This window comes from Camponotus floridanus, unplaced genomic scaffold, assembly GCF_003227725.1.
Source record: "Camponotus floridanus strain SB8 unplaced genomic scaffold, Cflo_v7.5 scaffold109, whole genome shotgun sequence".
Taxonomy (NCBI): domain Eukaryota; kingdom Metazoa; phylum Arthropoda; class Insecta; order Hymenoptera; family Formicidae; genus Camponotus; species Camponotus floridanus.
The window spans coordinates 225,372-242,087 of NW_020229225.1; the positions used below are offsets into that span (position 1 = coordinate 225,372).

At 37.5% G+C, this 16,716-nt stretch overlaps 1 protein-coding gene across 3 annotated transcripts in view; it reads left to right on the top strand.

Annotated features, from left to right (window-relative positions):
• The window catches only part of LOC105252143 (zwei Ig domain protein zig-8), a 324,369-nt gene that overhangs the window by 181,772 nt on the left and 125,881 nt on the right, over positions 1-16,716 (top strand). For all 3 annotated transcript variants that reach the window (XM_011259410.3, XM_011259409.3, XM_011259412.3), the window contains exon 3: positions 9,117-9,307. In XM_011259410.3, coding sequence (XP_011257712.1) covers positions 9,117-9,307 — 191 coding nt within the window. The remainder of the gene's footprint in view (positions 1-9,116; positions 9,308-16,716) is intronic.

Genomic DNA, 16,716 nt, shown 5'->3' on the forward strand with positions numbered 1-16,716 from the left:
AGCTTCTTGAGTCTAATATAGCGTGACTTAAGCGCTCGTTAGACTAATGAGCTCTCAAAAAAATGAGCGCTTTCTTGTGTTATCCCGGGGAGAAACAGGCTATTGAATGAGGATTTAATGACACGTTCACAGGTACCTTTTGTCTTTGTTAAACATGATCTGTCACCTCGACATCATCATCGCCTTCGACAATAGCAAACATTATCATCATTTATGAAAATCCCTTATAAAAGCAAAGATGGATATCCGAGTCGCAATTTTGCTCCTACAACTTCAATTTATTTGTCGATTCCAAAAGATTTTTATGAGCATAATCTCTTCAGTAATAAACAACGTTTTTTACTGAAGAATTTGAAAGAGTAAAATGTATAGTTTTTTGGCAAAATTTTATATATTAAAGTTTGAAAAAAAAAAGAATAATTTAATTGATATTCAAAGTATCAAGATGGATATTAAATCGAGGATAAGAGCAAAATATCGAATAATTGCAATAATTGAGCACTGATAATAAATTGAATAATTAATGAAAATTTAATTTCTCATCAATTTTATTTCTTTCGATCTACCACCTATACACTTGATATATATTATATCATCTCGTCCACTTAGCACGCGACTATTATTATCTCTCATGTTGTCACAACCAAAATAAATCAAGAAAGAGCTTTCGGTGAAAATGACGGACAAGCAACCGCGTTTAATGACGATGAATCGATTCTCTCTAAGCCAAAGCTTATGTCTGAACTTGGAGAACTTGGTCTCGCCGAGTCTCGCGAAAGAGTCGGGGTGAGTTTCGCGGTTTGTTTGGCGCGAAATAAATTCGCGGACAATCGACGGGAGACCCGCGCGCGCCTCGAAAGTGAAAATTAATCCGATCGGCCGTGCGGGAAATCAATTCCGTAATAAATCTCTCCCCCGGGTGGGGTCGTAAATAATATCCGCGCCGTGCTCCGCGAGATAGCGCGTTGGCGCGCGACAAAGAAATATGACACCCCACGGTCAAGCTTATTTATCGACGAAACACCGTTGCCGACGGCTTCAACCCCCCCCCCCCCCGCACCGTGGCCAGGACATTTTCATCCCTGTTCCAGCCTTGCCCCTCGGCCGAAATCCTTGTGCGGGGGAGTTCGCGCTCGGACACGTGGAGCGATCATAAACTTTCCGACTTGATTCTCTCGCGACTCGTAGCTCTCGGTTTTCACTAGACACTCTACTGTATAGTCTCCGATCGATTATTTTATTTTGCGAAAAAAGAAAATGCGATATAAATAATGGAAGTAAATTCCAAAGTCTTTAAAAAGTCTGGAACTAGATATATTAAACAGCGTAAATATACTGAAGGTATTTTTCACTGATCTAGATTGAGTAGAAATGAAATATAAAAACCAATATTATCGAGAAAATATAGAAAATCACGGAGTCTTTTCTCTTATTTATGTCAAATTTATAATTCAACTATTAAGATGAGAATAAGGAATTTTTTTCGATTTTTTTAGAAAAATCTCATCGAAATAAAAATATGCGCATAAAGTAATATTTTTAAAATCATTATCATTTTTTGTAGATATCATTTTTAACGCAAATTGTTTAAAAAACTGTACATTACATTAATTATTTTAATTGCTGAAAATTAGGCGATTACGTCGCTTTCACAACAATTAATTTAATGTAAGACTTGAAGTGTTTATGCTACAAATATATTATGTACGACACGATAAAAATATAAAACGCAATGTTTCTCGTTAAATGTATCTCGTTGAGCGTTATTTGTTACATCACTCTATTTCTCCGCGTAATTCCCGCAACGTTTGATCTAAAGTAACGACCGTTCCGACGACATTTATTTTCCATTAAGTCGCGCAATATAAAATCGTTTGCCATGGCACATACGACCGTAATACATTGACGTTCGAGCTTACACACACCGCTATCTCATTCGGAGAATCTTTGCGTCTCCTCCCTCTTCCCTCGACAATTATTTCACTTCTGAGGCCAATCATTAGCGCAGGTCGCACGCGTGCGATTTCTTGCGATCAGCCGCCAACGCCAGGCCTTAGTGTACTCGGTCAATAATGGGCAAACTTTGTCCATGTAATCTCGATCGGCGAGGCAGCCATCGGAATTGCAACGCGAGACTGCTAATGCCGGACCAATTTAGTCACGAGACGGAGGAAATTTACGATAGATGTAAGCTTTCGCGCAAGCTTTCGCCGTCTGTACCGATATCGAACCAAGTTTCTTGCTCGCGTTACATTTTCGCGCTTCGTTAATTTTACTATTCTCGATTAGCGCGCTATTTTTTTTCAAACAGAGAATTATACAAATGTAAATATGTTGCCTCAGGTTTAAAAATGCAGGAATGGGCCGTCAAAACATTTTTACGCGGAATACTGGAGAAGACGAAGGGGCGGACATGTATGTCGGCCAAGTCTATCTATGACGCATTTAAGGACTGAGAAAAAAATCTGGTTGCATTAATTAGAATTCTGGATTCTAGATTCAACCAGTACGTCTGTTGGAAAATGAACGAACTAACATTGTTGTAAGAATTACCAGATGAATCTGATTAATTTCTTCCTGTTAGATTTACCAAATTTTCTGGTTAATAATACTAAACTCACTAGCACCAAGTCGTCTAAAATTTTTTCCATCTAATCTCAAAAGTCTGTTTAATATTCTGAATTCCAACACGATTATTGAATAAATTCAATCCAGATTATTGAATAAATTATTTTAAATTCAATTTGTTAGAAATTAAACTGATAAACAGTGATGCAAGAAGAGGATGCAGCTCAAACATGCACAATCAGAGAGCTAGCGTCCTCTTTCTGGCACTACTGTTCGTAAGAGAAAAAAAATATACTTTGGATTTAATGTTAATACTAGTTCTTTATATACATTTCATGGCAAATATTGAATACGAGTTAAGTTAAGAAGCAAGCAAAGAAATTAATGTAACAAGAAATTTGATAGATTCAACCAGACAATACTAACCAAATCCTTATAGTAAAATCTATTAAACGTTCTACTTATAAAAAATCGAGTCTTATCATGATAACTAGAAATTCTTGTTTGATTTAACCAAAATGCCTCCAATCATATACGTCTTGTTGGTACAATCAAACAATTTTTTTCAGTGAGCAAAAGTTGCGAATCTGAATTTTAAAACAGGAGAAACAGCGCTCTGCCCGCGCTTTCGACCTCGTCCCGGGTAAAGAGTTTCGGTAAAAGTAGATTGAAAGATAACTCTCTACGCGACTCTATTTCTCCTCTTCTCGCCCGGTCTCAGCGTCTCCCTTTTTATCCTCCCGACCTTCCCATCGTCGCGGATATTTTACGATGTGGCTTCGACGCGCCGGCCGTAAAATTTCGAAATTTAGGAGGAGATCTAACCGCAAGGACGCGACCCACTGAACCCACGACCCCGCGTATGTACATTCGCCAATCTACCTATATACCTGTACTATATACTATCTCCTTTGCGAAACCATTCGCGGAATCACTCGTGGGTGCGCGGAGGAACGCGGCCACCCGGTAGACAATCACCTCGAAAGCTTCGACTCCGTTGCGTATAATTCGAAATCCGCCGGGGAATCGCTGATGCGCGCATTCCGCGGCTCATCAGCCATAACCCGATACTATCCGGGATTTAATGGACCGTCGAGTGAGATAAACGCGTAACAAGTATCGCGATTAAATCCCTTCCTCCCTTGCTCCCCGATTCCCTCGCGTTACCGGCGCAAAAGGAAGCGTCGCGCGGATTCACGCTTGTTCTCCACGATTTGCTCCTGTAGCCGGATCGCCGCGATAAATCCTCATTTCTGCCGACGACGCGACCGAGTCTCCGCGGACGGAAATCGTAGACCAGGAACAAAGAAGCGAGAGCGAACGGCAAACACACGAACTATCATATTTTTTCGCTGATGATCTCTTACGGTCCATATCATATTTTTTCGCTCTTTTATTTACACAAAATCCGCAGAATAATCGAATAAGATGATATTTGATGCATCTCTTTTCATCATCCGTTAATTAATATAATAAGGATGTTTCGTACCTATTTTCAAAATATTGAGAATTTAATTAAAATTGTACAGAATGTCTTTACATATGTTTAGAATCTTCAATACAATTTTTAAATCGATTCACTAAAGCGTTCACAAGTTATAAGGATTTTAATTTGCACCGAATTAACATGTGTTCTTATGGGAAACGTATAACCACGTCGATTCAAATGACAAAAACACATGGAAATAATATTCAGAATTTGTTTAAAATTTGCAAAAGTTTAGATATAGAGAAAATATTTGGTCAAATAATATTATACAAGTACTAACTGGTTAAAAAGATATTAAATATAATTCAATGAAGTTAGCCATGTATCTGTCACAAGGCGAAATTCTCTGACAAAAGTTAATCATTTCGATTAACAAAATTCAGAATATTTCAGTAAAAACGCAATAAATATTGAAAAATACATCTCTGCACTGTAGCTAAGATCAAATTATAATATATAAATTTAACTAAATAATTAGGCAATATTAAGCCAACGCAAATGTAAGGCGTGAAGTAATAAAAAACTACTTCCACAATCCACACTTTATTGATGATCATACGTTTCGGACTCCTTTCGAGCCTTCGTCAGTGAAATACTGTAAAAAAGGAATAAAAACAGTATAAATACAATGTATAAAAGGAAATTAAGAAGTCACTGTTAATATATATACAAGTCAAACAGTTCGACATTACGCGACCATCTCATTTTTTATTACTTCACGCCTTACATCTACGTTGGCTCGATATTGCCTAATTATTTAGTTAAATTTATATATTTTAGACCTGAGCCGTCAAGTTAGTTAATTTATTCAAATTATAATATTCCACATAATTTCTCAAAATACACCAAAAGTGGATATTCATTAATATTGATTTTCAGCTACTTTTTGCTGGGATTGTACATACAAAACATCCTTAATTCCTTGTACGAAAAATAATTTATTTTCATCAAACAGATGTAAAAGTGCATTAGAATGTATCGGATTTAAATTGCGATTGGAACATGGGATTCAAACATGCGGGAAAATTAGATTGATGCGTATTGAAATGATACGAGCTATCGCATCTCGTTAAATTGAATTCGCATTCCTTTTGAATCGAGTTAAAGGCCGAAATGCCGGCCCTCACAAACGTACGAAGGGACAAAAGGAAAGGAAATTGAGGAAATCGGGCAGATTGCGAGGACTTGGAGGGGTGGTCAATGGCGTTAACTCATAATTAAATTAGCTCGAGCTCATTGTACGAACACGGATGGACTCTTGTAACTCGTTCGTTCCAAACTTCGGCCATCCCGAACGTTCCTCCGTGGGAGCTCGAATTTCTTGTCGTCCGAATAAAACAGACTCGTCGAAATTGTTCGCGGTTTTTCGCCAAATTTAATAAAGAAACTTGCTACGGGACCTTACGCTGCGCGAACGAACTTTTATCCGTTATACACCTTGCGTATCGCGAGGGAACGCATTCACCTTATGTACGTAAGACATAACGCGATAAGTGGAAGTTTACAATTTTTGAATAAAACGAAAATGGGAGAAAATTTGGGCGAAAGACGCGTTCGTTAATATCGGAGCAAAAATACGGGCGAACGTTTCGTAATTTCGTTAACTATTGAAGATTGCATTTCGCAGCTTGCCAAAGAGCGGTACAACGAAATCTCTTGCTTGCCATTTTATCATTATTATGACAGTTACAAGCGAGCATTGGTACGAAGGAAACGCCGCGATTAAACTCCCGGATAACTTCCCGCCCGGGATTTGACATTCCCGCAGTCGTTCACCGACTACAACGTGTATAATTGATTATAGCTCGTGGAAAGTTCCATTTTCCGTTCATTTTGTCCCTTCGTTCCGGGAATGGAAGCGATATGAATATATTGTCCGACGACCAGGGCTGATTGCGAGGCGACCGGGGAGGAAGGAGGGGGGGGGGGAACGAAGAATTCGCGATATAAGTCGCGGATAAAGTTCTTCCGAGAGTCGCGCCCCTAAGGGACAACCATCCCCCGGGAAGCAGTATCGCTGAGAAGAGAAAACGAGAGGGCCGGATTATTCGCTTCTCGGCTACGTCGCTCGAGATTCAATATTTGCCACGTCAGCCGCGAGCCTCGCCTTCGTCGCGCGTAATCACAGCCTAATCAAGAACGGCGAGATTCGATTATATACTCGCCGAGTTGCCGGCAATGGAGCGTAACTAGCGTATGATAGCAACGAGGCCCGAGCCGAGGAAACGAGCCGTCCCGATTCGACGCGGTGGATGGCCCGTCGACGACGGCCAATTATACCGGGCGTCCTCGAACGTGTATTCCAGCCGGGACGAATAAACTCCCGGATCCGTACAAAAGCTGATAATGATATAATTCGTTAGCTGCTTTCTAAGCGACTCGGTTTTATCTCGAGACGAGCGAGCACGGGCTGCCTGTCGCGAATTCGGAGCGATGAGAGGAGGCGAGACCCGGGCTCATCCTTGCGCGCGCATGAACGAGCAAGGTAATTGCGAATTACGTTTTTAATCTCAAAAATCCTCTCTCTCTCTCTTTCTCTCTCATCCGTGCGGAATATTCGCGCGTTGCTACCTCGATAACCACCGCAATAATTCGGACACTTTATTGAACGGTGCGGTCGATTCCCGTTGATTGCGCGCGATTCTCGCGCAATAATAAATTAAACGAGGTATCTGTGTACTTTGCGGAAAAATTATTTCCCCGTCATCGATTCCAGAAGTCGTCGCGGACCGATAAACAATTATTAATTCTCGCAACTCCCCGAGGTGTGCCCGCGACAATGATACTTTCTTCTCGCTTTTGAAAAGTTTATCGCTAAAGCTTATTCGCGGTTGGAACACTTAACTCGATTTATCTCGAGATGAGTATAAATATTTGCGGCATTTTTGTCGCGATCGATTTCCTACATCTTTCTTCCTTTTTCTCGAAGTAATACGTTTTAACATCCGCTTAATTAACGATACTAAAAAATATAAAAATGAAAGTTTAATATATACGTCAGCTTTCGCTCTGGAATTATTAAATTAGTAGCATAAAAATTTTCTTACGTAAAATTACGTAAAATCTTCTTGCTTATAAAAAAGAGCAAATTGTAAAATAATAAGACAATAATGAAGAATAATAAAAAAATAATTGTACTTCATATTCAACGAGTCTCTAAAAACGTATCTTGTTTTTTGTTTTTTTGTTTTCTCTCAAAAAAGAAGAACTTCGTTATCGAAGAATATCGTTATTCTGCTCATTTATCGTCTTAGTGACTCGGTTTATTTATCATCTTAGTGACGCATCGTGACGTATAGTGATGCATTCGGGCAAATTTAATTGGATGAGGCAAATCAGTCCTGTTTGCGAGAAGAAGCGCATTATTGCGATTTGTGCGTCATTCTCCTTTGTGCTGCTACAAGTCGCGCGCCATCATTGCGGCATTACAATGAAAACGTCTTCTCGGTACGAGGAACGACAAAGGAATTTTCTTATTTTCCTAGTTTATGTGTACGAGAGACGTGCAGAGAGAAACGGGGAAAAACGCGGTATTGTTGATGTGAGAGTTACCGTTAAATGTCAAGCGACAAGGAGCAGGGCGGTTAATGAATGACTCGGCTACCTCTGTAAACGGCAACAAGCGCGCTCGTTACGTCTTTTGCTAATTGCGATTTTAGCCTTCGTAAGCGCTCTTTCTTTCCGCGATCCATCGTAGAATAATTTACGGGCATCCAAGCCCGTAAATGGATTTTGCGTCGGCCAAATTTTATTTATCAACGCGCGTTTAATTAAAATCCCGCGGACTTTGCGGATTTTTTTCGTTTACCAGGTGTATATTCGTGAACACTTATTATTTAAACGGGAAACTATTACGCGTTGCGGATCTCATTTTCGCACACATCAACAGTTTAGTATAATACGATACGAATATTCATAATGTAATGATAATATTATAATATTAGGATTATAGTTATTATTACTGTTATCACTACAATTATAATCATAATAATTATACAGGATTATTCTTGTGATATTTAAAGTTACATATTGCGTGTTGCACGAACGAATAAATATTATATATATATCTCCGTTTCTATTGTCGATTTGAACTCACCTACCCTTTGATTATTTTTGCTCGGAAAGTAGTGCTTTTGAATAATAAAATACATGATGCAAAGAGAGCTTGCAGAAAAATCGTTTAATTGTTCCAACAAGACGTATATGATTGAAGGCATTTTGGTTAAATCAAACAAGAATTTCTAGTTATCATGATAAGATTCAATTTTTTATAATTAGAACGTTTAATAAATTTTACTATAAGGATTTGGTTAGTATTTTCTGGTTGGATCTATTAAATTTTTTGTTACATTAATTTCTTTGCTTGCTTCTTAACTTAACTCGTATTCAACATTTGCCATAAAATGTATATAAAGAACTAGTATTAACATTAAATCCATAGTATATTTTTAGTAGTGCCAGAAAGAGGACGCTAGCTCTCTGATTGTGTGTGTTTGAGCTGCATTCTCTTCTTGCATCACTGTTTATCAGTTTAATTTCTAACAAACTGAATTTAAAATAATTTATTCAATAATCTGGATTGAATTTATTCAATAATCTTGTTAGAATTCAGAATATTAAACAGACTTTTGAAATTAGATGAAAAAAATTTTAGACGACTTTTTATTAACCAGAAAATTTGGTAAATTTAACAGGAAGAAATTAATCAGATTCATCTGCTAATTTCTACAAGAATTCTGGTTCGTCCATTTTCCAACAGAACTGGTTGAATCTACCAGAATTCTAATTAATGCAACCAGATTTTTTTCAGTGTGAAATTCGCGAAATGTCGTCATTTTTTAAATTCCTGTTTGTTTATGCGAAAAAGTAATAATTTTAAAAACTTTCGCTTTATTCGCTGGAAAATCTCGGCGTCGTGTATCGTGAATTCGTCGATATTCAACGTGCGAGAACGATGGACGAGGGTGCGGAATACCTCTCCCCTTCCCTCCCCAAATACTTAGCATCGAAATTGCCGCATTTGCACAGCGTTTCTTATTCCGGATTGCTCGTGTTTCAGAAGTGCACTGCCACAATATGCCGCAAGGCGGTAGCGGCAAGAGCGGCGACACGTACAACCAGAACGCTCTGGAGGAGAACGCACGGACGACGGGGCCGTACTTCGACAAATCAGCCTCGAAGAACGTGACCGCGCTCCTGGGAAAGACGACGTACCTCAATTGCCGTGTCAAAAATTTGGGGAACAAAACGGTGAGTGACACGAATCCGTCGTATCTGTAAAAGAAAAGCGATGTTACATCTCTCTTTGTTGCCAATACGTTCCTTTTATTTACTTACAAGACCATCATCGTGCGATGTTCTCTAAAATTATTTCTGACATGATAAGACGTATAGAATGCGAGAGATATATTATAATATAAATATTATAATAAAAATATATTATAATAAAAATATTATAACTATAAGATATAACTATAAAAATATAGCGATGAGAAAGATCTTATTTTCTGCGCGTCGAGAGGATACAAAATCTTTTCTAAAAGGAAATTTTATAATTTTTAAGAATCCCAACGTTATTATTCGCGAGATTATTCTTCTCCTGAAATTTTTACGGAAAGAAAAACATGGAGAAAGTTTCGAATAGACGCGGCTCCCGCGTCTTTAATTAGGAGGGACGAATTTGGCTTGCGCTTTTTGTCGTCCGACAATTCGAAGACGGCAAAACGAAGCCAGGTCACGACACGTTACCGAGTCATGGGATTAATTTACGGCAATTTACGGGTGTATACTTAAATCCAACGACGCGGTATAGGTCTCTCAGATAAAGTCTCTCGCGCGATAAAGTCTCGCTAATGGCGAGCTACTAAAGGACGAGGGAGGATTACGCAACGAGAAACGCAGGGACGACGCCTACGTCAACACGAAAACGGATACTACGCCTTTTCTCGGCCCCGCTAAATGAATGAATGGTGGAATATATAGAATGTCAATATTTTATTGACACACCACGAAGCGTCACGCCTTTCCTCGGGTAAACTGCGGGCGGTATCACGCCGGAAGTGCACTCGGACACCGGATCTCTCGACGACAATGTCATTGAAGAAAGTGCGGGCGCCTTCGATCAGCTCCAGACTCCAAACTCTACGCGAGATAAATGGAATTTTGGAGCGCGATATTAATTTCCGATAAATTTGGATCGATTTTACATTTTGGTTTTCGGTTTTTTCCATCAGAGAGAATAAAAAATTAACAAAATCATGTGTCTCGGGTTTTATACGATTTTTCTCGAGAAGACTTTTGTTTTAAAAATATAATATAATATAATATAATATAATATAATATAATATAATATAATAAGAAATATAATATAATATAATATAATATAATATAATATAATATAATATAATATAATATAATAAGAAATATAATATAATGTAATATAATATAATATAATATAATATAATATAATATAATATAATATAATATAATATAATAAAAAATATAATATAATATAATATAATATAATAAGAAATATCTTATATCCCGTTTGATGCTGCGTACATATCTTGAGCGAATATATAATATGTATATGTATATGTTGGAAACAGGATGTGATACGGACGAATACATCGCCAAGGATTAGATATAACTCACGGGTAAAAGCGAGGGAAAAATTGGTCCAGTCATAATTCACGTTAGCCGTATTTTACGTGTCTTTTTGCTCGAGTCTCGCGGGAGCGATTAGATAGCTTGGATTATTCACAATGACTTTTCACCGATTCATAGTTACCGAGACGTATCAAAGAGTTAGTTTACTGTTAAGTCGTATAATCTTCTCGCGCGCCCAATCGCGTCATTCGTCATTCTGTCTCTTGCAGATATCAGAGATCAGTTATCCGTAATTGATTACCGTAATCACATTATAAATTTATAATCACGTCTCGATAAATCAGAAACTTTGGAAACATACGCTTAAAAAGGATAAGAGATTAATGTCGTATTTTACTGAAAATTTGAAGCACAAAAGAATCTTTTAGTAGTTTCACTCGCATTGTATTTCGTATAGGATCCATTAAGGTTTTATAAAGCTTTGAACGCGCGATCAATCGCATTTTCCATATCTCGTAAAAAATGAAAGATACTTAAGCAACTCTGAGGCATAATACTTTGTAACAATTGAATTGGTAATGCACGTCAGTTTATACAGCGATGCAGCTGCTTAGTCGCTACAGGGGATGAGGGAGCGTATAATTCGGTATTGGAATCGACCGACTTTCCGAATACGTCGTCCGGATTTATCGTTCTTGTGCGAAATTCGCGGAGAATCATAGCAACGCGGACCAGATTTATTGGACGAAGCGTACGTCCGCCACGACGAAGTAGAGATGCATCGCGAAAGCGATGCGGGGGAAGGAGACGTGTTTTACTTAATCTATGAATCGCAAGCAAAACGTGGACTTCGACGTTCAAAAAGAGGCCCGGACTCATTCATATGTATGACGCGTAACCCAGTTTGAATTCAATTCTAGTCGAGAGGCATTTGTGTGGCGTTTGCCTCGAAACTTGCGCAAGCTCTCTTCCGGTGATTATCGAGCACCATCGCGAGTGCCATCAAAAATTTCCAATCAGCATCGAGAGTTGACGTAATTAATCTCAAGACGCGTAACAAGAATAATATTTATTTATATACTCTTTTCGAGAGAGAACAATATTTATCCATTTCGATGATATATTCTACGCTGTAAAAAAAGTATGTAAAATTACACATATAATCAAGTGTAACAATTACGCTATTTATAACGGAAATATACAAATTCATGTACTTTTACAAAAATTAGTTTTTTTACTCTCTCTTTATTGTGTAAATATTCGTTTATATTTGATGAGAAATGTTACACAAGGTTAAAAGTATAATTTTTGGATTTTATGTAAATGTACAATTTTTTGTAACATTTATATAAAATTAAAAATTACACGAATACTTACACTTAATAAACGAATATTTACACAATAAAGAGTAAAATAACTAATTTTTGTATATAAATTTATATATTTTCGTTATAAATAGCGTAATTGTTACACTAATTATGTATGCAATTTTAAATTAAATTTAATATGTGAAATTGTATAAATACATATACAAAATGTATTATTACATAAACATTTCTAGAAATCTACTTCTTCATGTACATTTATCAATACAAGATGCTTACTTACCATTTAAGATAATAATTTTATCTATGAAATGTAAATTTACTAATATATATAAATATACACCTTTAATAGTTGGTCTCAATATTATCCACTGTAATAGTTGTAAATTTACACAAAAATTTTTTACAGTGTAATCGAATTCTTTTCATGAATAAGCGAAGTAGCGTATTTTGATAATTCAAAGAAAATTAATAATATTTTAAAGAATAAAGAAAATTGTAATACTTTTCTCAAATTGATTACAATGAAATGTTTTAATGTCAAGAGCTTAAGCGAATAATGTTAGATTTTATTTCTTATAGGATTATATTTAATATGGAAATTCGTGTGTTTTCCAAGGGATCTCGTACATCAGGCGATATCGATATTACGCGTGTTTGTTTTATCGATCAACTTAGCCCACTACTAAAGTGTGTGTGGCGACTGGGTATTTGATTTCTAAATCGTGTTTACTGTCATCGGGCGTTCGCCAGAAACTCATCGATGGCTTACGATTGGAGTGTATAGGAAATTTCGAGTCGAATCGAAACCGCGTAGGAAGCTGTACTTGGCTAAACCTTAATTAAATTCAACGCTTAAATGTCTAGTTGGAGGGAGCACAATCGAAGCGATCGCAAGCGGATAGATGGAGAAACTCGCCGGCGCTTCCCACGCTCGTTCGTCTCCTCGCAAGTTGAATTAAAATAAATAACTCGACCGTTCGATAAAGACGCACTCGGAGGAAACTGTAATATAACTTGCGCGCAAAGAAAGAAAGGGAAGCGGAGAGTTTCGGGTTCATCGCGGTGGATCCTTACGGCGCTCCTTGGAGAACGGAGTAAAATAAATGCCCGAGGAGAATTTCTTTTCTCTTCATTGCAATGAACATCGATTTGATATAGAAGGAATGATTATCGCGCGCGGTTGATTTACATTAATTCAAGATCAAAGCTTTCGAACCGAAGTGCTCTCCGGCCGATGTAAAAGAGATCTTTCCTTTTAAAATCCGAAGAAACGAGCGCGGGACATTGTTAAGTATAAAGAGGCGAATTCCTTTGTAACACCGCGAGAGCCTTATAAAAGAGAGCGGATAAAAGACGATAATCGTCATTTCATCGATTGCGATACGTGGCTACCGAGTTCCGTTCGATGACCATCAGCCGGTCCCTTCCGGGGAAATACGACTTAACTCCTTGTGCTCCAATTACTGAAACCGAGTTCGATCCCTCATCATGCATATCGATGAAAGGAGATATCTCTCTTCTTAATTGCTGGCGAAGGCGGGGTTCAAGGCTTCGCTGGATAGATGATACTTGAGGAAAGGCTCCGTTACAGCTAACGTTTAATCAACAAAGAACTTTGCCGATCGATTCCATTATATGATTCCGTCTTTCACTTTCTTGCGCGGTCAGTCCAGTTCTTCTTTCTTTTTTCCTCCTCACAAAACTCTTTTATATTATTATAAATTACATATATGAATTATAAATTTCTACACTGAGAAAAATCATTTGATTGTACCAACGAGACGTATATGATTGAAGGCATTTTGGTTAAATCAAACAAGAATTTTTAGTTATCATGATAAGACTCGATTTTTTTATAACTAGAACGTTTAACAGATTTTACTATAAGGATTTGATTAATATTTTCTGGTTGGATTTATAAAATTTCTTGTTACATTAATTTCTTTGCTTGCTTCTTAACTCGTAATCAATATTTGCCATAAAATATATATAAAGAACTAGTATTGACATTAAATCCAAAGTATATATTTTTTTCTTACGAGCAGTAGTGCCAGAAAGGGGACGCTAGCTCTCTGATTGCGTGTGTTTGAGCTGCATCCTCTTCTTGCATCACTGCTTATCAGTTTCTAACAAACTGAATTTAAAATAATTGATTCAATAATCTGGTTTGAATTTATCCAATAATCTTGTTGGAATTCAGAATATTAAACAGACTTTTGAGATTGGATGGAAAAAATTTTAGACGACTTGTGCTGCCGAGTTTAGTATCATTAACCAGAAAATTTGGTAAATTTAGCAGGAAGAAATTAATCAGATTCATCTGGTAATTCCTACAAGAATTCTGGTTCGTCCATTTTCCAACAGACATACTGATTGAATCTACCAGAATTCTAATTAATGCAATCAGATTTTTTTCTCAGTGCGAAAACTTTATTTTTTTCTCGATAGATTCGCACCCCCCGCGGAAGCTTTTCCCGGCGAAAATCCATTCAACGCGAAAAAATCCGTCGTGTCCTCGCGTGTCGCGCACACTGAGAAAAATCATTTGATTGTACCAACAAGACGTATATAATTGAAGGCATTTTGGTTAAATCAAACAAAAATTTCTAGTTATCATGATAAGTCTCGATTTTTTATAACTAGAACTTTTAATAGATTGTGCTGGCGAGTTTAGTATTATTACCAGAAAATATAACCAGAAAATTTGGTAAATTAAGCAGGAAGAAATTAATCAGATTCATCTGGTAATTCCTACAAGAATTCTGGTTCGTTCATTTTCCAACAGACATACTGGTTGAATCTACCAGAATTCGAATTAATGCAATCAGATTTTTTTCTCAGTGTACATGTGTGTGTATTTGTGCGTATGTCTTATAATATATTTTATTTCTTTCAATCGAATCCATTGTGATATATAGCGTTCGTCGAGTCGCTCGACTTTTTTTCGACGGGACCATCCATTATCCCATTCACGATACACTTCGCATTGTGGCCCGGCTTTGATGCATCGCGCCGACCCTGATGTCACCGTCTACACGTTGCGTGGTACACGGTCAACTAACCCCGGGACTCCCCTGCCACATCCCCACGGTACATTCTCAGTCAGCGCACGCGGGCTCGATATCAACGTGATGCGAATAGTCGATACGCGTGCGAACAGTTGATCGAACGGAACGATAACGAAAAAAAGCGCTCCGAGATTTCATTGCGTCCCACCCGCAACCGACAATCGGTCTCATTTCTTTTCCACGGACGTACATCGATCGCAGGAGAGCGTCCTCGGGCTGAAAAGACGACAACCTCTCTCCCCCTCAGCGACAATGCTTCCCTATTCTTGACCTTATCGTCTTCGCGACGAGTCGCCGGCACCATATCCATTTCAATGGAGCCTTATCAATCGAGTATCTCCTGGCTGCGGTGGCCGTTTGTCATCTCGATGTAATAATTACTTTGTTGGAATAATATTTTTTTCATTTAGCGCGCGTTTAATTTGAAAATTGGAGGATGCTTGAATCTCCGACTGCGAAGGAGAATTAATATCATATAATTTCGTGTCTTCCTTGAACGCCACGATTCGCGATAATTAATCAGCATTAGTCGGGGAATCGAGGAGAAGGCTTCGTGCGTTATAGTGTTTTATGTGTTTTATGCGCTAGCGTTAGAAGGAAACCACGTGTAAATCACAATTTTCGAGTTACCGCACTGCAAATACCGCGGTATATCAGGCCTGTCCGCATAACAAAACTAAAGTATGATGTATCGGGACTTCGAAATTACGCCGAGTCTGATTTATATTATTGTCACAACTTGGCACTTTGTCCGTGTATTGGTGCTGCGTTTCATTTATTCACGCCGGTCTGTCGAATCGATCGAATGATAGTCGGTCGCATTAATATCTATCGTAATACCTGTTTACACGCGCGATGATAATGAGCAGCGACGGTAATAGAATATTCCTTTTGACCGAAACGGGAAATTTATTTCGATCGATGACGAATGACGAACATCGTGTGATGCGAAACAAGAATCTACATAATTACTACAATAACGCAAATATGAATAGATAAATAAATTAAGTTCCCTCCTCTCTTTCCTATCATCCAGTTCCTCCGAAATAAATTGGCTGCGTCAATTACAAACTCGTCGGTTCTCATCAATTCGCGAATTGTCCAATGGTCGAATTAAGGATGCTTTGTATGTACAATCCCAGCAAAAAGTAGCTGAAAATTAATATTGACGAATATCCACTTTTGGCGTATTTTGAGTATGAGAAATTGTGTGGAATATTACAATTTGATCTTAGCAGTGCAGAGATGTATTTTTTAATATTTATTGCGTTTTTATTGAAATATTCCGAATTTTGTTAATCGAAATGATTAACTTTTGGCAGAGAATTTCGCCTTGTGACAGGTACATGGTTAACTTCATTGAATTATATTTAATATCTTTTTAATCAGTTAGTACTTGTGTAATATTATTTGACCAGATATTTCCTCTGTATTTAAATTTTTGCAAATTTTAAACAAATTCTGAATATTATTTCCATGTGTTTTTGTCATTTGAATCGACGTGATTATACGTTTCCCATAAGAACACATGTTAATTCGATGCAAATTAAAATCCTTATAACTTGTGAACGCTTTAGTGAATCGATTTAAAAATTGTACTGAAGATTCTAAGCATGTGTAAAGACATTCTGTACAATTTTCATTAAATTCTCAA